The 24,444-nt window shown below is 42.5% G+C and overlaps 1 protein-coding gene across 2 annotated transcripts in view; it reads right to left on the reverse strand.

Annotated features, from left to right (window-relative positions):
- The window catches only part of VPS13B (vacuolar protein sorting 13 homolog B), an 843,188-nt gene that overhangs the window by 544,619 nt on the left and 274,125 nt on the right, over nucleotides 1-24,444 (reverse strand). For both annotated transcript variants that reach the window (XM_063451210.1, XM_063451211.1), the window contains exon 19: nucleotides 21,974-22,147. In XM_063451210.1, the coding sequence (XP_063307280.1) occupies nucleotides 21,974-22,147 (174 nt within the window). The remainder of the gene's footprint in view (nucleotides 1-21,973; nucleotides 22,148-24,444) is intronic.

Raw genomic sequence — 24,444 nt, forward strand, 5'->3', positions numbered from 1 at the left:
GAAATAAAAGTAACTGCCACCAATAGTTTAACGTGCATACTTTGGAATATTGGTTAATTAGTGGCCTAGATTATGTGCTAACTGGGAGAGATTTTAGACAGCTTAGGAAATTTCCACCTATCCAAGATGCTTAGGAAAGAGCTATTAAACTCTGCTACATCACAGTATTTATGAAGAGGACAAAGATTTGGCAGTAAGTAAATATATATATATATATTTTTTTAATAAAAACAAAAAACAAACAAAAAAAATTAGACTCTCAGAATTTCAAAGTCAAAAAACTGTCCCATGCATAGGGGAGGAGGGAGAGGATCTAATGATTTTGAAAGATATTTTCCAAGCACCATGATTACTTCAGTGTTTTGAAGTGGTGATGGTGCAAGACACATGCATGTGTAACATTCCAGTAAGAAAGGCGGCACATACAGATATATTTAGTGTTGCTCCTGGAGCGGTAAATCCACATCCAGCAACATAACGGCCCAAAAATGCACTGATGAGCTTAAGAGCGAAACGCGCGTCAGGGTGACCGGGGCTTTATTTATTAGACCACCATTAATTCTGACTATACAGCAAGAAACCTGATTATATGGCTACTTCATAACTTGGAATTCTCGTATCTGCCGACCATTACCAACTAGTCATTAGACAGTTACACTTATACCTCGTTTATTTGATTTAGTTTTTCTCTTTCCCCTTTGATATACTACCATAGTGTGGGGGGTGGTTTCGATTTATATACTACGAGCTAGGGAAAGTGTTTGACTAAGGGGTGCCCTCGAAGGCACTGTAGGGAGAGCTTTATTTATTTTAGTAATTCTTTTCTCTCCTTTTTCTTTCCTATACCATTATCAGGATCAGGCTAATTACAACGAAAACCTCTAACATATACATATAGCAACCCTCTCCTCTTTTTTCTTAAAACCAACAGCAGTGCAGTTTGCAACTGTCTACACTTTTACCTAAGATTCAACAGCTGTATATTGATACTTATACACTCAGACTTATTAATAAGCGGACTTTGTTATCATTTACATACTTTTGCCCTATATCCACCAGCTGCTTTTGCTACAAAATTACTGTATGAGTTAGTTGCTAGTTGCTATTAATCACTGCATGAGTTAGTTGCTATATATTACTTCCAAGTCAAATAACGGCATGCCGGTGCACTATCACCATGGCTGATCAATGTTAGGAAATAATCTAATAATTGAAGAGGTTAACTAATGGTCAGAAATTTAGGCCATTCAACCAGAAATTGAAATCAAATTGCTGTAATTTAACAAACGGTGTGGTCTATCATCAAACTATTGAATCTCGGGGGCGTGGCCTGGCAGCCGACGAAGATGGCAGCCTAACAAGGGAGCTCCCGCGAATCCACACTAAATCCAGCACCGGCAAACAGCATCGCAACCGCTAAAAGGTACTCACATGCCCCACAAAGGTCCCAGAGCCACCCCACGCAAGAAAAAACAGGGGGGACCGCAAGAATCCTCTCCCACAGTGGCCGACATGTTCGCGGCCTCAAGATCCGCACAGGCCGCACAAGATGGCCGCCGGGCAGGCACACGAGGCTCCCACTCCCCATCCTCCAACACGGATAAGGGACAGCCTGAACAGAGTGAGGATACCGCCACACAAATCTCGAAACAGCTTGCGGAGGTGAGAACCTATCTGGCGGGAGAGATTACCCGTAGCGCCCGAGATATCAAGGCCGAGATTCAGGCCCTAGGCGCCCGCACCGCTGTGCTGGAGCAACGCGTGGAAACCATAGTGCAAGGCCATAACACAGTGATACAGCACTCCACGTCCCTAAACCTTTACATCAGCGACCTGGAAATGCAAGTGGAGGATTTATCAAACCGCACGAGGCGGAATAACCTCCGAGTCAGAGGATGGCCAGAAGCAACACAAGAGGGCCCCCTGGCACCAATCATGGAGGCATATTTCAGCAACCTCCTACCAGAAATCCCTAAGACCCAATGGACTATGGACCGGGCGCACAGAGCCCTGCGGGCCCGACGCCCGAACACAGATGTGCCACGAGACATCATTATATGCTTCCATCACTTCTCAACCAAGGAGGCCCTACTGCGGTATAATCGGCAACATGAACTCACATACAAAGGCAAATCCATCGCATTATACCAAGATCTGGCCCCAAGCACTTTGCAAAGAAGAAGAGAATGGAGGCCACTGACAGATATATTGCGGCAACATGAAATCCGCTTCACCTGGGGACACCCATTCAAAATTGTGGCCTTCACAGCTGGAAGAACAATAGCCTACACACCGGGAGGAGACCCACACAAGTTCCTCAGGGACTTAGGAATCACGCCACCGCAAGACTTCGCCCTACCTGGGCCTACCCGACCGGCCCTTACACCCCTCCCGAGAGAGTGGTACACGATCGCAGCACAAGCGGACCGAGAGGACTGAGACCCGCAAACAGCCAGGCGCAACATCAAAAGAGCGCCCACAAGACTTATTGCAGCAACTTTGACACTCTGGACAGTTAAGTTCTTCTGAGAGCAGACACCTGGACTCACACACCCCTTAAACCCCCGACAACCCTCTCCTCAATTTGATCAAGACCTTTGGATGGAACTGTCTCCAGTAAACCAAGGGGGAGAGAGAAGAAGGAGAGAGCAGACGACCTCACTACAAGCTGCACAGCGGCACTGACACCAACAGCACCACAGACCACGAACACAGCCTGAATGGACTTAACGCAAGGGTGCTGTTTGCACTGGGAGTGATGCACTAAGACAGTTCAAATCCCATGTCATCACGACTCAATATATTACACCTTTAATGCATTTCCCTACTACGGAGCCGGGATGGTCACCCGAGCACAAGAGGGAGGGGGGAGGGGGGGTGACTCTCAGGCAAATATTGCACACAGGTAGGGGGACACTCATAGACACGCTGAAACACTCCCAACTACACCTCACTCCACCACTCCACTAATACGCCTAACACACAGGGCTGAAATGTTTTCCTCATGCACTAATGAAAAACAAAGCTGGTGGGAGAACGGGAGGTCATACAGCAAGACACGCAACAATCCAGTAAACCTTAATTACACCCTCTATAGACTAACCCAGGAGGGTATGAAAGTTAGAGCAAACACTCACAGGGGAGGTCCCACAGGCCCCAGGGGCGACAACACGAAGATAGTTGTAACTCACACCACAGTGGATTAACGCGGGGCAATCACCGACTCCGAGAGGTGACTTTTATTACGCCACTCGGAGGGGGTGAACACCCCCAATCTCATCTGGCACAGGTTAAGACCAGATGGTTAACAAATGTTTATGTCAATTGTTTAAGTGAATATGTAATGCAAATGTTCTTTATTACTCAAGTTATCTTTCTTTTTCCTACTCTACTCTTTAAGACAAGTGCCGATTCCTCAGCCGCTCTCGCTGCCTGGGTGCTCCCTGCGACCCCGAGGAGGAACCCCGTAAGCAACTCAGCGCACACCTCAGCCCATGGTTCCCGGAGGAAGGGGGACCCCGCCACACTCAATGCTTTGAATACATCTCCAAATGGCCCTTAAGGTACTATCATTAAATGTCAAAGGCCTTAACTCCCCCAACAAGCGTAGATTGCTGGTGAGGGACTTAAAAGCCAAAAAAATCGACATAGCACTAATACAGGAGACACACCTCCCCAGGTCGGCGACCACTAGGTTGACGGACAGAAACTACACGACAGTTCACGAAGCACGAGCACTACGGAAACGGGCAGGAGTAGCAATACTCCTACATAAAAACTGTCCCCTAAACATTACCACCTTTCAAACTGACCCAGAGGGGAGATTTATATACATAGGGGGCACACTCTACACCACTAAAATACACATTATTAATGTTTATGCTCCCAACGAGCCAGACCAGCAGTTCTGGGCGAGCCTGGAAATGCTGGTGGCGGGAACAGGGGGAGGGGTCCTCCTGGTAGGGGGTGACTTCAATGCTGTACCCAGCCCAGCAGCTGACAGAAGCGCGAAACCAGGCACCGTCAGATCACAGGGCAGAGGGAGCCAAGACAAGCAATTACACACATTCCTGACACACACAGGCCTCCTTGACGCCTGGCGGCTGCAACACCCAACCACAACAGACTACACGTTCTATTCAGCACCACACAACACCTACTCCAGAATAGACAACATATTTCTCAACGGAACAGGGATGGCCAAAACAATCCACACGGAAATTAATAACATCACATGGTCAGATCCAGCAGACATCACACTCACACTCAGCAATTTGTGCTACAAATCCAACTGGTCATGGAGGCTCAACAATAGCCTATTAAAGGATGACACAACACGAACAACCATCCAACACGCCATCACAGAATACTTTGACATAAACACTACCCCCGAGGTTAGCCCTACCACGGTGTGGGCAGCACATAAAACAGTAATACGTGGACACTTCATAAAACTGGCCACACAGAAAAAGAGGGCCAAAACGAAACAGCTACTTGACTTACAATCTGCCCTACGCAAAAAGGAGCAACAACACAAAACAAACCCAACAGACACACTCCTCAGGGAACTCAATGACATCAGACACGCAATCAGGGACACCACTCTGGAGACGGTCTCACGGTCTATTCTATGGTCAAAACGACTTTTCTATGAAAAGGCCAATAAGACAGATACACTCCTAGCAAGAGTCCTTCGCCCGAGACCGCAAGGCAAAATTATAACAAAAATACGCACAACAACAAACACACTAGCCAAAACTCCTGAAACTATTAACGAAGTGTTTACGTCCTACTTCTCCGACCTTTACAACCACTCCCCCCAACTCCAGACCACCAACACAACATATATGGCAAACATACGCCGCTTCCTCTCCGAACTCACTATTCCAAAGGTGAGCGGAGCCGAAGCCGATGATCTGCAGGCACCAATCACACAGATGGAGGTAGAGGCAGCAATAGCATCCCTAAAAGGCAACAAAGCACCAGGACCAGACGGCTATGACATTAGCTACTACAAACAATTCAAAGACGTATTAGCCCCACCCCTCACAACCCTCAGCAACCACTTTCTGCAGGGAGGGACACCCGATGGTGACATGGCAATGGCAAACGTTGTCCTTCTGCCAAAACCAGGGAAAGACGAGACACTGGCCCCGAGCTACAGGCCCATCTCATTAATCAACACCGACCTTAAAATATTCGCTAAAATCTTGGCATCCAGACTGACCCCCCTGCTCCCGCGCCTGATCCACCCAGACCAGGTGGGCTTTATGCCAGGCCGCCAACTATATGAAAACACACGCAGGGGAGTTAGCACGATCTGGCACATGGGGGCTTCCAAGGCGCCTTCTCTGGCACTCTCTTTAGATGCGGAGAAGGCGTTTGACAGAGTGCTATGGCCTTACTTGTTCGAACTACTCCAATTTCAAGGATTCCCAGAGGCCTTTGTCACAGCAATACGAGCACTATATACAGACTTAAAAGCGCAAATACTCATCTCAGGGGCCCGCAAGAGACCCTTCACGCTAGGGAACGGCACCAGACAGGGTTGCCCGCTGTCCCCATTACTCTTTGCCCTGACCCTAGAACCACTACTACAAGCCATTAGACAACACCCAAACATACAGGGCATCGTAATACGAGACACACCATTCACAGTATCAGCCTATGCTGACGATGTCATGATAACGCTTCAGGAACCCATACAGTCTCTCCGACACCTCACACAAGTACTGGAGCGCTTTGGGACGATTGCGGGGTACAAAATAAACCACTCCAAATCCGTGGCCATGCCCTTCCACTTAGAACCCACAGACGTAGTCCGCATACATGACATGTATCACTTCAAGATAGCCACTGATGAATTCATGTATTTAGGGATACGACTGACAGCAAACACCTCCTCATTATTTACCCGCAACTATACACCTCTGTTCCGAACTCTCCTTAAGGAACTAGAACAGTGGACAGACAGACCCATCTCATGGATGGGAAGAGTAAACTCTATAAAAATGAACGTATTACCGAGGATCTTGTTCCTCTTTCAGGCCCTCCCGATACAGGTAACCAGAGGGGACCTGATCGGCATCCAAAGAGCGATAGATGCCTTCATCTGGCATAATAAACGACCAAGGATAGCGCGCGCCCTCATGTATAGACCGAAACCTAGGGGGGGACTGGGACTGCCCAACATCTACGCCTACTACCTAGCTGCACAACTGACACAGATAATACAGTGGCACACACCACCAGGAAAACGAAGATGGGTGGACTTGGAGTCACTGATGACAGGTCAGGACCTCCCACAATTTTTCATATGGGCACCCAAATCCCAAAGAGCCATGCTAAGAACCGCAAACCCAGCCATACTCAACTCCATTCAGATATGGGACCAAACTAAAACAAAATACACCCTCAGTACCCAATTATCCCCCATGACACCGATCCTTAGAAACAGGGCCTTCCCCCCGGGAATGAGGGCAGGTGACTACAAGGGGATAGAAGCCACAGGGCTCCAAAGATATACCCACCTATATATAAACCAACAAGTGGTCACATATGAACACCTAGCCACCAAAGCCACCTTGCATACCAGAGACTACTTTAGGTACATGCAAATCAGAGACTTTGCACACAAACCCGACGTACGGAAAGCAGCCCTAACACCATTAACTTTCTACGAAAAACTATGCTACAACGAGACAACACAAACCAAACTCATCACGCTAATGTACAACCATCTCATAGGGGCCCCAGACAGAGAAGACGCACTGCGTTATACCAAACAGTGGGAAACCGACCTGGGGGAGACACTAGAGGGCACGGAATGGCAGGAGATATGGGAAGCATGCACCAAAACCACAATCTGCATAACACTCCAAGAGCAATCCTATAAAACACTATTTAGGTGGTACATGACACCGGTAAAACAGAAACACATGGGATTGAACCCCACAGATGACTGCTGGCATGGATGTGGGGGGAAAGGAACGTATATTCATATGTGGTGGGAATGCCCAGAGGTAGCAAACTACTGGCGCAATATAGTAGAACTTAGCTCCCAAATCCTACAACGGCGAATGGGAATGGACCCTTGGGCATGCCTACTCTCGAGACCCACTGAAGGCCTCCCCAGGCATGAACAAAGGCTACTCAATATGCTCTACCTAGCGGCCCGCAGAGCCTTGGCACAAAAATGGTCTTGTCCGGACCTCCCGTGTATATCCCTGGTCAAAACTAAAATGCGAGATAACTATATAATGGACAAATTAACCGCCCAGGTACGAAATTCAATGCCTAAATTCCAAAAAGTATGGGACCTATGGGAACAATACGACACCTAGGGGAGCAACCCGGGGAGCAGGGCAGCATCCACGCGGCTCAAAAAGCGGAAACCTAAAAACACGATTATTACCTACTATCACCCCATCACCCGGACGGGTGGCAGCGGCACCACCACCGGACGTGTGAGGGATCAAACTCGAAAAACACTAAGAAAACGCAACCTCAGCAACAACGGATATCTAGGTACTTGTCTCTTACTACTTTACTTTTACTTTCCTCTTAACTTTCTTTTATTGAATGCAAGCTCTAGTAACTCATAAACTGCAAATGAGGGAATAAAGCACAACATCTACCAGCAGTAACAACTAAAGGGAAGCGGGTAAACGGTCACGCACCCTCCGGGGCCAGAGACCGATATACTATTTCCCAACTCTACCCTCTAACTACATGCTATTGTACATAGTTGATTTTGCTTGCCAACAAAATAGAAAAAAACAGACGACGAAAATGTATACAGGAAAAGAAACGTATATAAAATGTATAATGTAACTCCTACCGCTGACACTCTGTAAAATTATACCAGCAAATGTGATATCATATGCATGAATGTAAAAGCTTATACGGTAAATCTCAAAATCGTCTGCTCAAAAATAAAGAATTTAATAATAAATAAAAAAAAAACTATTGAATCTCTAGCCCTGTTCTGAGTGGTGTATTTCGGTCCACTCAAATTAACAGTGATATATACCTGTACTCAAGAATTGTATTCCAGTGGTACCTGTCAGGATTAAATTGCAGACAATATCGGCAAAACCCTGCTCAACGAACGATTCTGGATATTACAATTCATAAAACTTTTATTTTATCACTTTTTCTTTTTCTTTACGTGTCTGTGTGATAGTGTGTATTCTTTGACTTACCCCAGCAAAGAAGGTGTGTTTTTAGTTTTAAGATTAAAAGTGACGTTTTATCTTACACATCATAGCAAACCATCTTAGTGATTCCCTGTTTTTTTCAATTATTTAGGATTGCTTCCTCCATTCTTTTTCTTTTGTTTATTCTGTAGATACACTAGATCAAGTTGAGAAGGATCTGCAAATATGATAGAACAACACAACCAAATCGCTCTGGATTTAATTGAGAGGCGAGAGAATAAAGTTGGTTTTTAAACTACACTACTCTTTGGCAAATCGTTTGCTTTGGTGCTCAGCCCACAATCCATACACAACCCCTTCTCTCACTTTTTTCAGATACTACACTTGCCCCTTAAAGAGACAATTATACGATCTGGCTGCAGAAATCTTATTATTATTATTTTATTATTTATATAGCGCCATCAGATTCCATAGCGCTGTACAATGGGATATTACAGATATTAAGATTCTCAGAAGGTTTTGCTGAGCTTTTTCAAATATCCTTCAGGTATTTTAACACTCATCGAAGAATATGTTTCCTGGATCTGATCGAGTTATTCCGCAGGACAAACCCCTCACTAAATATCCTTTTGTGTTTCACAGACTCTGCAGAGTCTGCGTGTGTGTTTGTGCAATGGGAATAATTCAGATTCCATTTTGCTGCAACATTAAAAGCAGAATGCTGATTTTACACCCGATTTTATAGTAATTAAGCTTATAATAACTTTATGCTGTGCAACTGCTTACTAAATAAATAGAAAATTAAAATAAAAAAATGAAATGAAGTATAAAAATGTGTATAAGGGGGAAGGGGGAACCTGGCAACTGCCATAATCCTTTTCAAATTGCTCATATTAAGATTAAAGATCACTTTGTTTCAGAATTCCCACAACTGCCTGGGTATGGTAAAAACATCAGCCGCTGCTTTTATATGTAACATCTTTAACATTTGCTCTGTTTTCTGTGCTTGTGATTAAATGTAACATTTTGAAATCCCAAAGTTCTGAGAAACGCATAAATCCTCATCTCACAGCTGCTGTTTGACTCCAAAAACACATGCATTTTCTTTGCAACCATCCACCATCAAATACTCCCAGAGGACAAGAACCAGAGAACACCTGCATCTCTTCATTTCGTTCCAATAACGGATTTTAAACTTTTTAAAATTATAAAAATAGATGCTATATTCAGCTGCATGTTCACTGTATCCTTAATTCCCGTGAACAAAAATGCTAGGAGCATGAAATCATTCGGGCAAGCTCTGTCATCGAAAGGATATTTTTTTTTAAAAATTTTATTTTATTTTTTTTTGCACCAGAAGCCCAGTGGGAATATGACAGAAAAATTGGCAACAATTATAGACATAGAAAGTATTCAACTCCTCAGAGACAGAAAAGGAAATGTAACAAGATAGATGGCTATCATTTTTACTCCGTCTGTGCACATGCCACAAGTGCGAACGGCCTTTAATTTTGCCTCTTGCACTGCTGGATGTCAGATATTTTGACAAATGTTGCATCTCTCTCTGTAAGTTCTAAAAGTCAATTCCTAGGTACGACCAAGTTATGATGAAGTAGCTAGACTATGGTGAGACTTTTCCCACAATGCATTTCATTTAGCAAAAGACATTCCAGAGGATGCTTCTCGGAGACACAAACACATTTAAGAGTTGTTAAGGTCCTGATTAAAATGTATTTCAGATGAAATGCCACATTCATGACAAATTCAAATACGCATGATTAACTTGTCTGCTCTGCATTTATTTCTACAAGCAGAAATGAATTCTAAGACAATATAGACAGTTTTGCAGGGCTCTAACGGGCCATTCTGCTATAGGATCCTAGCTCTGATTGGCTTGTTTTTGGTTTTCAGCCAATCAAAATTGCTAACATTAAAACTAAAGACAGATATATTTACTAGATAGTACAGATAACAAGCAGCAATCAAAGTAAAAAATAGTCACACTCCATACATGTTGCATATATGTTTCAAAAATGAATATGTAATGTTATATAAGCACTATAGTGTGGCTACATAGCACTATAACCACTACAGCTTATTGAACAGGAATTATGGTGCAAGGACTCTGTAGGTGTCATGCCCCCAGGTATATGTCAAAACATTTGTATAAAGTTTGACAAACAGCGGGACTCTCCCGACACCTATAGCCTGGCCTCTCTTCTACTGCTTGGACAATGTGCAAACATCCATATTATCCTGTTTGACTCTAGATAGCTATGATAGCCTGAGAGGGGGTAGCAGATATCGCTAAGAATGTTCCTCTAACAGAGCCGGTGCATAAAACGCACATAGGCAACCTAAAGAACAGACACAATGTGCAGCACGAAGTACATTTTTACCAATATTGTTGGAATGATGTTCAAGCCAACTGTAATTAGGATTTAGAATTCAGAGAGCCTGTTGAAGACAACACATGCACTATGACTGGCTATGATATCAGTACCATAATATTGTAGAGCGCTGCGGAATTAGTTGGCGCTATATAAATATCAATAATAATCATAATAATACCATGCCTGAAGCACTATGGAAGATGCAAGTTTGCAACAAAGAAGGGAAATTCTGACATATTACTTTTGTATTTAATATTTTAGCATTTGTTATGCTTTATCTATCTCAAAACGTAATTAAAATCTATTAAAATGCGGGAGGCGGTCAATTCAAACCTGTAGTCCCTTTAAGAAGGTAGATCTTAAAAGGAGAGCAATACTTCAGTTCACCTGTGATAACCTTGAAACACTTTGGAAGCTAGTACAAAATATATTAAAAGGACACTAGTCACCAGAACAACTATAGTTTAATATAGTTCTGGTGAGTTGAATCATTGCCTTCAGGCATTTTCATGCAAACACTGAAAATGCAGTGTTTCCATTGCCCCTAGGGACACCTCCAAGTGGCCACTCCTCAGATGGCCATTAGAGATGCTTCCTGGCAATAGGCAGCACTGCCGTTCAGCATCTCCACGATCTGCATGGGGACGCTGACTTTTCCTCATAGAGATGCATTTATTCAATGCATCTCTATGAGGAGGTGCTGATTGGCAAAAATGCTGTTTGGCCCTGCCCCCTACCGATTTTAGCCAATCGGGGAAAGAATTGGATTGGCTAAAAATCAGCAATTCCAATGATGTCACCAAGGGGGCGGGGCAGTGCCGGTGGCTGGGGGGGTGGGGGTGGGGGGGGCGTCAGCCACCTTAATGGTGGGTTTTGCACTCTAGGGTCAGGAATACATGTTTGTGTTCCTGACCCTGTAGTGTTCCTTTAATATTATTTGTCTAGCTATGGAAACAAACAGAAGCTTGGTACATAATTTTGCCCCCATTGTCAATGAAGAAACAGATAGCCTTCTCTCAGAAAATAGCAATTCTTTAAAATGTAGCAATCCATGATCAAATAAGCAAACTAACAGATGAGATATGCAATGCCATTAATACACGCATACTATGTGATGGGAACTGGAAAATTGTTATTATAGGTTTATAATTAGTCCTATCTCAAATGTTATGGTTCATGAGTTTTTATTCCATCATAAAAATGCACCCTGTACAATAAAAAATTGCTTTAAACATGTTTTCACTGATCCTCTGACAAACTCAAGCTCGAGGAGTTCAGCATCTGGAAGATTAAGGTAAATAGGACAGGAGGCTCAGAAGATGCTCCTTTATCTACTTAATATACGGGTGCAGTTTGACAGTTTAAACACTAAATTTTATTGAAGAAAAGTCTTGCTCACTTCTGATTTTGTTATTCAATTACAAATTACATATATGGATTTTTGGATTTGCTGGATAGCCCCATGAATGTTTAGCATGTTCTCAACATAAGCATTTTTTTATTATTATTTTTATTTAAGTATATTTAGTTTAGAACAATCTCAAACATTATTAAAGTTTATTTAAAGGGACACTATAGTCACCAGAAAAACTACAGCTTAATGCAGGCATTTTCTTTTCTTTTTGTTAATTCTTTATTTTGGTATGCCCTCATATAATTTGCAGTTTCAACACTACAGAATATATTCTTTTGTTATACATCTTAAATTTGTACAGATGGTTGTAAACATTTGTTATTTTTGGTACTGTCATGTTGTTAATGCAGAGTGTGGTCTCTTCTTCGTTTCGTAGGCTTCATACATTTTGACAAAGTTTTGGGGGTTTTTTTGTAAAGAAAGGAACAAATTGAACATTTCAATAGTGTAACATATTTGTAGCTCATTACATACAAGACTAAAAAGAAAGGGAAATTAAAGATTGCTTAGATGAAGAAAGAAGGGTATATGTTCGGGGTTCGGAGTTTAGGGTTTGATTGCTCAGGCCTTCGGTTTGGGTTCAGCAGTATTATATATGTAAAGTACCCTGTATGTGACTTGGTAGGGGTAGGCTGGGCAAAGTCCCTAATCTGGAGGTATCTAAAGAAATCAGCAGATTTTAAAGAGGTCTTTTCCCTCAGTTCCCTGAAAGGTATAATTTAGCTGCCCTCATACAGGTGAATAGCTCTTTGTAGCCCGGTGTATTCTATGTTTTTATAGTTGTGTGCTTTCATTCCCGGGGGAAAGGCCCTATTTCTCAAAAAGGGGATTATTGGCAAAGGTGAGGAGGTTAATACGTATTTTAGTGCCGTTTTGTCCCAGACTCGGAGGGAGTTCAAAAGCACTGGGCATTGTGTCCGAATGAGTGCTCTATGTTCCCTGGGTAACCAAATATAAAATTGAGGAAGATCAGCTCCCATCATGTTGGATTCTAGATCTGCCCATCTGCACTCGTCTGGTGTGGAGTGCCACATTGCTATCTGTGCTAACTGCGCTGCTAGGTAGTAGTAGTATATGTTAGGTAGGCCCAGGCCGCCCTCTGTTTTAGGTCTGTACAGAACGTTACGAGAGACTCTGTGCCTCTTGTTTTGCCAAATAAAATCTCCTATAGTTTATTGTTGTGGTGCAAGGTCAGATTTGGTGATTGGTATCGGTAGCGCTTTGAAATAAAACAATAATCTGGGCTGTATGTTTATCTTTTTTGAATGGACCCTTCCGATTCATGAGATTGGCTTGTCCACCCACCTATCTAGGTCTCCCAGTAAGATCTTGAAGAGGGGCATTATAATTAGTAGTGTACATCAGCTTGGGGTCCGCTGTCAGCTGGATGCCCAAATATTGTATACACCTGTGTGCTATGTGTATACGGTATTTGTCTCCGATGTATGCCTCATCCACCGCCGACAAAGCTATTGGGAGTGCACTAGATTTGTTCAGGTTACCCTTGTAACCCGGAAGATCCCCATATTCCGTTAGTTCTTGTGCCACGGCTTCCATGGATTCTTTGGGGTGTGTGAGGGTCAGCAGAACATCATCTGCATAGCTCGACACAGTAAATCTCTGTCTACCCACCGTTATGCCCTGTAACTCTTGGTTCATGCATATAGCTTGAAGTAGCTGTTACAGGGAGAGTATGAACAGTAACGGGGAGAGTGGGCATCCCTGTCGTGTTCCGTTGCATAATGTGAAGGTTGTGTTAGGAGCTCCTGTAATTCTGATTTGTGCACTGACATTGGTACACATTGCTCTAAAAGTTGTGATGTACGGGAAATATAGGTGTGTTAACAGTTCGAATAGGTAAGGCCATTTTACCCTGTTGAAAGCTTTTCGGTGTTTAGGGATAGGAATAATGTCGGGGTTTGTGTGGAGGCCTGTGTCCATATAAGGTCTATGTTTCGTCTAGTGTTTTCGAATAGCTGGCGCCCTGGTACAAAGCCCACCTGGTCAGCGTGTATCAGTCCCGTCAGTACGGGGGACAGTCCTTCCGCTAGTACTTTGCTAGGATTTTGGAATTGTGGTTTATTAGAGATATTGGTCTATAGTTTTCTGGCAGAGAGGTGTCTTTTCCCGGCTTCGGCAGTAACACTATGTTGGCTAATGAGATATCAGGGTCTGGGTTCCCTCCCTTCATTAGATAGTTAAACCAAGTTGTCACTGTAGCGGACCCTGGGCTCCCCTTCCATGGGAGCGCAATTGCCCATATCCCATGCTCCTGTCGACGGCTGGACACGGCACAGCATTGAAGCCCCCACCCCACGATAGTCATTCCGTGCGGTAACCGTTCTAGTTAGTCTTTGAGATTATCCCAGAATTCTAGTGTTGGCACGTTGGGTGCATATTTGTTAATAAGGTGTATGGCATGTGAGTACTTAAGGTGAGTTTTAACAATTTTTAACAGGGACACGGGTCTAAACTAAATTTTAACACAAACACTACACGTTTGTATTCCTGACCCTATAGTGTTCCTTTAAGTAGCACCCATACATTCTAAAGTGTTAATCATTCTCTAGTACGGTGTATAAAAGTCATTGCTCTGTGGTAAGTACAGTGTTTTCATGTGTAATACAACAGCTAATGAATCCTACAAAGCCACTCTTGCCCTCTGAATTCAGAGCACTGATTGACAACAGAAGTCCTTAAAGTAAAGGCCGAGTTACTTTGCAGATTTAACACATGGATGGATAGATAAAATATTTCAATTCCCTTTCATTTAACTCACAAGGTGTTCATTGCACAACTAAGGCTTACAAAAGACAAACACTTTCCTACCAGCACAACTTGTTGTCATCCAATTATCCTGATTATGGCAGGACTGGTCTGATTTATTTATTTAGCCTATTTTCTATGAGGTTACTTAAAACTTCTACATCGTGAAGGTTTAGAACTTCAGATCTAGTATCTGCACCTACTGCAAGTCCTCAGCACATACTCTCTCGCATGTGCTCAAAAATACACCAGTGGACCAACCATGAGTGCAAGCGGTTGCCCAAGTACAGACTTCTCACGGAGCTGTAATACGGCTCATTGGAAAGTTTTTTGCAGGACACATGTGTTTTGGACAAGTCTTTGTCACTTGCACTTGCACTTAGCTCCTGTCAGGGTACCTGAGGTATCTACCTCTAAGGGAGGTAGAGACTTGGTGGTGTATCCGTCCAGGCGAGCTGTTTCCCCCGTTCCTCGCGGTTCATCCAGTCACTTAAACACCGGCCGCGAGGAATCCACGTCCTTTTCTAGCAGGACGCTCAATACGTGACGTCATGACGCTATCACGAGCGATCTGTCACTCAAGTGTCCGATATCCAATCGGTACTTGTCAGAGGCGTGATTTCCATCCAGAGCCAGGGTATTTAAGCTTACTCCTTACTTCAGCTCATTGCCCTGTCGTGGTTCTAGCTTGTCTAGTCACTCAGTGCTCTGGTATTCTAGTTTGCTCTATTGGTTTTTGACTCGGCTCGTTGTACTACCCTGCTTCTCTGTTATCCCTTGACCCGGCTTGTCTCTCGCTTATCTGTCTTCTCGTTTCCTCGACCTCGGCTTGTCTCTGACTATTCTTTACTCTCGGTACGTTAGTCCGGCCATTCTAAGGCCCGGTATACGTACCTTTCCACTCTTTGTACTCTGCGTGTTGGATCCCTGTCCCGATCCTGACATTACGACAGGGCCCATGGATCCTGCAGGTACAAACAGTCAGCTTGGTTCTTCGGATCCCAGGTTTGACGCCATGGAACATAGGATGGATCAGATGGCTTTGGCACTACAGGCACTTTTGTCTCGTGCTAGTAATCCACCTGAGGAGACACGTACTCCTTCTATCTCTCCTGCAGTCTCAGGTCTAGAGGTAGCCACTGTAGGTGCTTCTTCCCGCATTACCCCACCAGTACGTTATGGCGGGTCACCGGAGAGGTGCCGTGGCTTTCTAAACCAGATTAGCATCCATTTCGAATTACAACCCCGCTCTTATCCTACAGATAGAGCAAAGGTTGGATTTATTATTACTCTGCTCATTGAAAAAGCTTTGAGATGGGCCAATCCTTTATGGGAGAATGATAATCCACTAGTCTATAATTATAATGCCTTTGTAGCTGCGTTTAGAAGAACTTTTGACCCTCCTGGCAGAAAGGTCAATGCAGCTAGATTAATGTTGCGCCTTAAACAGGACAATCGAACACTTGTGGATTATGCACTAGAGTTCAGATCCTTGGCGGCAGAAGTTAAGTGGAACGAACAGGCTTATATAGATGTGTTTCTGAATGGGTTATCAGATGTAATTCTTGACGAGGTCGCTACTAGAGAACTCCCTGAAAATTTGGAGGATTTAATTTCTTTTATATCTCGTATTGATGAACGCTTAAGAGAGAGGCAGAACACTCGAGATAGGACCCGTAGACCCTCCTTTAAACTAGCGCCTACCTTTCAAATCTCTGAGTTCGAAGACTTACGTATTCCTGAACCTATGCAGATAGGCAGTACTCATCTCACTGAAAGGGAGAGACAGTACAGGAGAAGGGAGGGTTTATGTATGTATTGTGGAGTCAGGGGTCATTTACGCCTAAATTGTCCCAATCGTTCGGGAAACGCTCGCACCTAAGTTCCTCTAGAGGACAGGCCTTGGGTGTTTCTACTTTGTCCTCTATTCACAACTACAAGGAGCTCAGGCTTGTGTTACCCGTTTCTTTAAAGTGGGAGAAGGGAGTAGTTAAGGCTATGGCACTAATCGATTCTGGAGCTGCTGAGAGCTTTATAGATCAGGGTTTTGCTGCCAAGCATGCTATTCCATCCCAGTTAAAAGAGACACCTCTGGCTGTCGAGGCCATCGATGGTAGACCGTTACTTGAGCCTGTTATTTTCCATGAGACCATACCGATTAACTTGACTGTTGGCATCTTGCATAAAGAGGATATATCCTTAATGCTCATCTCTTCTCCGTCTATTCCCATAGTCCTGGGGTACTCCTGGCTGAGGAGACACAACCCTATTATTAATTGGGAATCAGGGGAGATAGTTTCGTGGGGAGAGAATTGTCAAGAAAAATGCTTGCGGAAGGTCTTACCTCTTGGATTAACTAATACATCGAATACCTCTGACAATCATACAGAGACACAAATTCCGCCTCAGTATCTAGATCTAAAGGCAGTATTTGACAAAAAGAAAGCCGATACCTTACCCCCACACAGGTCCTTTGATTGCAAAATTAACCTACTCCCTGGTACCATGCCTCCCAGAGGTCATGTATACCCATTATCTATAAAGGAGAACTCAGTCCTAGAGGAATATATTCACGAGAATTTAGACAAGGGATTCATCAGGAGGTCCTCCTCCCCTGCCGGGGCTGGATTTTTTTTTGTTAAAAAGAAAGATGGTTCTTTGAGACCTTGTATTGATTATCGAGGCTTGAATAAGATAACCATTAAAAATGCCTACCCGATTCCCTTGATCACCGAACTCTTCGATCGTTTGAAGGGCTCTACAATTTTCACCAAGTTAGACCTCAGAGGGGCATATAACTTGGTGAGAATCCAGCAGGGACATGAGTGGATGACGGCATTCAATACTCGATATGGCCACTATGAATATACTGTTATGCCTTTTGGGTTATGCAATGCGCCAGCGGTATTCCAAGATCTGATAAACGAGGTTCTTAGGGAATTTCAGCAAGAGTGCGTCATTGTATACCTAGATGATATACTCATTCATTCTAGTGAGATTGAGATTCATCACAAGCAAGTCAGGAGGGTTTTGCACAAGCTTCTCCAGCATGGCTTGTACTGCAAGTTGGAGAAATGTAGCTTTGATCAAACCCAGGTAACCTTTCTCGGCTATGTGATCTCTGGGGAGGGATTTAAGATGGATCCGGATAAGCTCCAATCCATTCTAGAGTGGCCTTTACCCACAGGTCTTAAAGCCATACAGAGATTTATTGGCTTTTCCAATTATTATAGGCGCTTTATTAAGGGCTATTCTTCCATTATTGCACCTATCACTAACATGACCAAACAGGGGGCTGATACTAAGAATTGGACTACTGAAGCTCTCCTTGCGTTCAAGACTCTCAAGGAGCTTTTCGCTTCCGCTCCAATTTTAGTTCACCCTGACACTTCTCTGCCTTTTTTGCTCGAGGTAGACGCATCAGAGACTGGTTTAGGTGCTGTTCTATCTCAAAGGTTGGGTGTTGATAAACCATTACATCCATGTGGATTTTTCTCTAAAAAATTGACCGGTACTGAGAGCAGGTATGACATTGGTGACAGAGAATTACTAGCGGTTATCAAGGCTTTGAAAGAATGGAGACATTTATTGGAGGGTACATTACATCCTGTTACCATTCTGACAGACCACAAAAACTTGTCCTATATCGGAGAGGCCAAGCGCCTGTCCTCCAGACAGGCTCGTTGGTCGTTGTTTCTTACCCATTTCAATTACGTTCTGACTTACAGACCTGGGTCAAAGAATTCTAAAGCCGATGCGCTATCTCGCCAATATGAACCCTCTGCTTCAGTTGAACCACTTTTGTCTTCCATTGTACCCAAATGCAATATTATTGCTAATACCAGTCTCAAAATTCATTCTCCGCTACTTGACCAGATCTTGAAGTCACAACATCTAGCTCCCGGAAACACTCCTGAGGGAAGAAACTTTGTTCCTCCTGAACTTCAACTGGAGCTCTTACAATGTTTTCATGAAAGTAAAATAGCTGGTCATCCTGGTATTCGCAAGACATACTCTCTGATATCCAAGGATTTCTGGTGGCCTTCACTTCGAAAAGATATTGAGGAGTTCGTCGCAGCTTGTGAGACTTGTGCCAAGACTAAACTACCTCATGCATCCCCATGTGGCCTGTTACACCCCTTGGACATTCCTGAGAAACCTTGGTCCTGTTTGTCCATAGACTTTATCGTTGATTTGCCTGCTTCCAAAAGACAGACTGTTATTCTCACGGTGGTGGATAGATTTACTAAGATGGCCCATTTCGTGCCATTACCTAAACTTCCGACTTCTCCTGAATTGGCGGAGATTTTTGCGAGAGAAGTTTTTCGCCTACATGGGATTCCTTCAGAGATTGTTTCTGATAGAGGTTCTCAATTTGTCTCACGTTTCTGGAGATCCTTTTGTTCTCAAATGGGCATCAAATTGAACTTCTCCTCTGCCTATCACCCTCAGTCTAACGGAGCTGCTGAACGTACTAATCAAAAGATCGAACAATATCTGCGTTGCTTTGTTTCCGAACACCAGGACGATTGGGTCGGTCTGATTCCTTGGGCGGAGTTCGCACACAATAACCTTGTTTGCGATTCAACTCGCTCTAGCCCCTTCTTCATGAACTATGGCTTTCATCCTTCGATTTTTCCTTCGGTTTCCTCTTCTCAGGGGATACCGTCGGTTGATGATCATGTCGCCAACCTGAAGAAATTATGGGATCAGACTCGGCAAATTCTATTACATAGTTCCTCGCTGTTCAAAAAACACGCTGACAAACATAGAAGAGCGGCTCCTGTTTTTGTTCCTGGGGATAGGGTATGGTTGAGTACTAAGAATATTCGCCTAAAAGTTCCATCCATGAAATTTGCTCCTCGCTACATAGGCCCTTACAGGGTTCTCACTCGTATCAATCCGGTTGCGTATCGCCTTGCTCTGCCACCTGCCTTGCGCATTCCTAACTCTTTTCATGTCTCCTTGTTGAAACCCCTCATTTGCAACAAATTCTCCTCTAAGGTCCCCTCGCCTCGTCCTGTTCAGGTGGAAGGTCGGGAGGAGTACGAGGTCAGCTCCATCATTGACTCCAGAATTTCAAGGGGAAAATTGCAATATCTGGTCAACTGGAGGGGATATGGTCCTGAGGAGAGGAGTTGGGTACCTCAGGAGGACATCCATGCTTCTCGCCTTCGCAGAGCATTTCACCTCCGCTTCCCATCTCGCCCCGGTTCATTCCGCCCGGTGGGCGTATCTGAGAGGGGGGGTACTGTCAGGGTACCTGAGGTATCTACCTCTAAGGGAGGTAGAGACTTGGTGGTGTATCCGTCCAGGCGAGCTGTTTCCCCCGTTCCTCGCGGTTCATCCAGTCACTTAAACACCGGCCGCGAGGAATCCACGTCCTTTTCTAGCAGGACGCTCAATACGTGACGTCATGACGCTATCACGAGCGATCTGTCACTCAAGTGTCCGATATCCAATCGGTACTTGTCAGAGGCGTGATTTCCATCCAGAGCCAGGGTATTTAAGCTTACTCCTTACTTCAGCTCATTGCCCTGTCGTGGTTCTAGCTTGTCTAGTCACTCAGTGCTCTGGTATTCTAGTTTGCTCTATTGGTTTTTGACTCGGCTCGTTGTACTACCCTGCTTCTCTGTTATCCCTTGACCCGGCTTGTCTCTCGCTTATCTGTCTTCTCGTTTCCTCGACCTCGGCTTGTCTCTGACTATTCTTTACTCTCGGTACGTTAGTCCGGCCATTCTAAGGCCCGGTATACGTACCTTTCCACTCTTTGTACTCTGCGTGTTGGATCCCTGTCCCGATCCTGACAGCTCCTGGGACCTATGATTGACAGAAGAAAAGCCCCCTGGCTGGCTGATTAAAATAATTACTATTGAAATCAAGACTTCTTAATTTATAAAATGCAAAAAAGACGACAAACTCTTCACAAAATGCACTTCAGCAAACCGAGGTGCTTTATGTGTCGAGAATTTTTTATCAAACACATGTAACTGTATAGTCAATGACACTGCATGTACATATTGATCTAGCTAATGACATCAGCAAACACGCCAAATTCTGTATTGACTGGCAGCTGAGCCTGTAGCTGTTCCCAGTAACCCTCACTTACAAAAAGCAGAGAGTTGCTAAAAATGACGTATGGACACATGCTTTATTTAGGGTGCAGGCAGCTTTTCATCCATTGATGGTGGCCAGTTTGGAGAAGGAACATGTAATTTTTGGGTATGTATCTTTTAATCTATACATTTCTGCCAAAGTCATAAAATTATTAACTATACACACTTACCCATAGTAACAAAGTAGAAGCACCTTTTGTTGATGACAGTTGTGCTTATGTATGTTTATTATAATGTTCAGATCCATCTGCACAATTAATAAGCATTGCTTCTCTTCCCAATAGACTGATAGTAAGTAAGAATATAGTTCGAGATATTTTCCAATTTGGCTACTCTGGCCTAAGATTCGCATTTCCCTTTTTCAAGTAATGAAATCAAATCAGGAACCTATGGTGGCTTACAAGTTTTACATGTATATTTAGTTTTGCATTGCAAGTAAGATGTTCTTTCGCTCTCTTTAAAATGCGTTCCTCACAAAATACTCTTCTGAGACCCATACAACTAGTGTTTCTATTAATATTAATGTATTTACCAACATAAAATCACTGTACCTTTCTATAGCCTCCACATCCTGAATTAAAATAAATGCACCTCTTGGTAGCATTCCTATAAGAAAGCTTTAGAATGTAGAGAATTTGTTTAGTTACTGTTCCGCACATTCAAACCATAAAATATGTTTTCTTACTGTGTGAATTACTGAAGAAAAAATGCAAAATAGATACAAAAAATGCACACACAAAAAAACAAAAAACAATAATCTTAAAAATATACTAAAAATATTTTCTAACACCTATATCAAGGAGCAGTAGGCCCCCACCCCCTCAAAAAACACTAATAATTTGGTGATCAGATTCTTAAAATGCAATGAAAAAAAAAGAAGAAGAAGTATTAGGTGTTTTAAACTGGCAGCAAGTCTATACCAATCACTTAACTTACAAGGAGGCTAAAAGAGCATTTAACTGTTGGACAAATGGCTCCTATTCTTGTGGAAGCAACAGTGTAGTAATATGATGTGAAACATATACAGTTTGTCACTTGGCACATTTTATAGTAAATCTCCCAGGAGAATGGCTTTGAATTAGAGGATGTAATCTGAGCGTAGCGTTCTACACATTTTACACTTACCAGAGCTGTGGCAGTAGTCCATCTGCTCAGGAACCTGGATTGTAAAGGCTATCAAATCTGGCCCAAACAACGATTCTGGTTTTCGGCTTTCTTTGAGCCACTTGCTATGGTGGAGGTCTCGGGTGTCAGAAGGACCCTGAATTAAAGGAATCAGCTTTTCTTTGCCACTTTCACCTTTGAGAAAACAAAATAATATATTGGCTCATTATGGTATACATAAATCATGTCTAATAAAAGTAAGTTAACAGAAAAGTGTATTTTCTTTTTAACATTGTTCAAGTTTATCCCAAATTAATGGGACATCAAAAAAAAAAAATGTGTTCCTTTTTTTTTTTTTTTTTAAATAAACAACTCTAGTGTGTGTTTTTTTGTGGTTAATCTACGAAATTTAACTTATACTATCCCTTTTACTTTAAGTGCACCCTTTGTATCCTACAAACCCATGTTATAGAACAAATCAATATCAGTCATTAAAGGGAAACTCCACTGACCAAATACAGAAAAATAATCTATATCACACTGTAGATATAACCGCAATTAAACCATGCTTGCATTTAATTATGTATTTATTCATTGGAGGTAGATCACAATTATGCTGAGCAATTTTCTGACTCATGAGTTTAGCTCCATTGAGCTAAACAACCTGGAAGCAACAGTACATGTTGCTTGACTGACAGCCAGTTGGGTGGTAACCAAGTTCATTTATAAAAGTGCCAATTTGTATTGATATCTGCACTTTTTGTAAAATGAAAAAGAGGGCACACTTTTTTTTATTTTATTTTTAAAGTTTACAAGATTTTAATAGAAATTGGCACTTTTATAAAATAACCTTGTTACACCTATCCTGGCTTTCAAGCAGGCAACAGACCCTGTTACTTCCATGGAGCTAACATCAAGAGGCAGACTTCAGTGGCAAGAATAATAAAGAAAAATGTAAATGAATACACTATTTAAGGGAAAGTAAAAATATATATATTTTAAATGTAATTGAACAGGGCTGCTAAAATAAAAATAAAAAATGAAGTTATTAGATTAATTTCCTAAACCCCTAAAAAACGATTGCTTCTGGAGCTAAGCTTTGTGGATGCAGTACGCTATTCACAAACTTGAAGAAGATGTTATTAGCATTAATAGATGTTTTTAAATCAAATATTATATTATTAAATAAACTATGTTTATTTATTTTTTACAACCACAGAGGGCTGCTTGGCAATAGTAGGCTGTTATTTATCTTATGTGGTTTTTATTTTTCACCCATCCGTCATAGATTGTAAGCTAGTTTAAGCAGGACCTTCTTCATTCTCTGTTTCGGTTACATTCCATATGTAAATTACATGTTGTCAAATATCCTAATTTTATAATTATAAAGTACAGCAGAATATGTTGGCGCTATCTAAATAATAATAATAGACCAAGAGGTAAGAACTATTGAGATACATTTAAAAATGAAACCTTTTTTTTCAGGAAGTGTGTAATGAGACTGTGTGATTGACAGCCAAGGGGGTGTGGCTAAGTCTGAAGAAATAACGTGGTTTCACTGGTAAACAGCAGATAAATGAGCAGTGGGACTGCAGGGGCATGATCTATACATTTAAACCCCCTCATTAAGATAAAGTTGTTTTGGTGTTTAGAGAGAGTGTCCATTCAATGTGAACCCCTTGTATTTAAGGCCAAGTGCAGTGTATATGTTTCTTTAGCAAATCATTTGTGGTTACTATAGTAAAACCAACTCCTACAGTCATTGTTGAGAGGGAGTATAAGGGCCTATACTACACATAATGGCATGGATATTTAATAGACAACTGAAATCAAATGTTCCCTTTTAATTTCTTAAAATTGTATTACATTTAATGAAACGTAATGATATTTCTTTTTTTTTGGGGGGGGGGGGGGGGGGGGGAGAGAGTAGGGGGTTACTTTTTTATCAGGCTTAGCAGTTGGTCAGCTAACAGTAGAGTCTTACCCAGCTGCTCAGCCATATAAAAAGTGGCATTTTCAAAAAAATAAATAAAAAAATACATTATTTAAAATAATATATATAAAAGTTTCATTAAATATAATAAACTTAAAAAACAATGAAAAATGTAAAATCCATATAGAGATTCTTAAAAACACTGAAAATCAAACACTGTAAGGTGTGATTGTGTGAGAAGGGAAAAACAGAATGGTGCATTAAAAAAAAAAAAAAAAAAAATTCAAAGAAAGCAGCCCATGTGTAATTGATCCTTTAACGCTGGCAATGTGCAATTCAATTTCATACTGAATTAAAATCGGAAATAAACTTGTGATTTTACAATGGTCATAAAACAGTGACTTGAACATGCACTTCCTAGATAGTATCCAAAGCTCTATTGTATGCACAAGTTCAAAATCAGTCACGGTCTTTATCACTCTGGCAATTTTCCAGCACCCTTTATCGCCTTATAGCAAATAGATGCATAACTAATTATTCTATGTTTATTGAGGTGGCC

This window comes from Pelobates fuscus, chromosome 4, assembly GCF_036172605.1.
Source record: "Pelobates fuscus isolate aPelFus1 chromosome 4, aPelFus1.pri, whole genome shotgun sequence".
Lineage (NCBI taxonomy): Eukaryota > Metazoa > Chordata > Amphibia > Anura > Pelobatidae > Pelobates > Pelobates fuscus.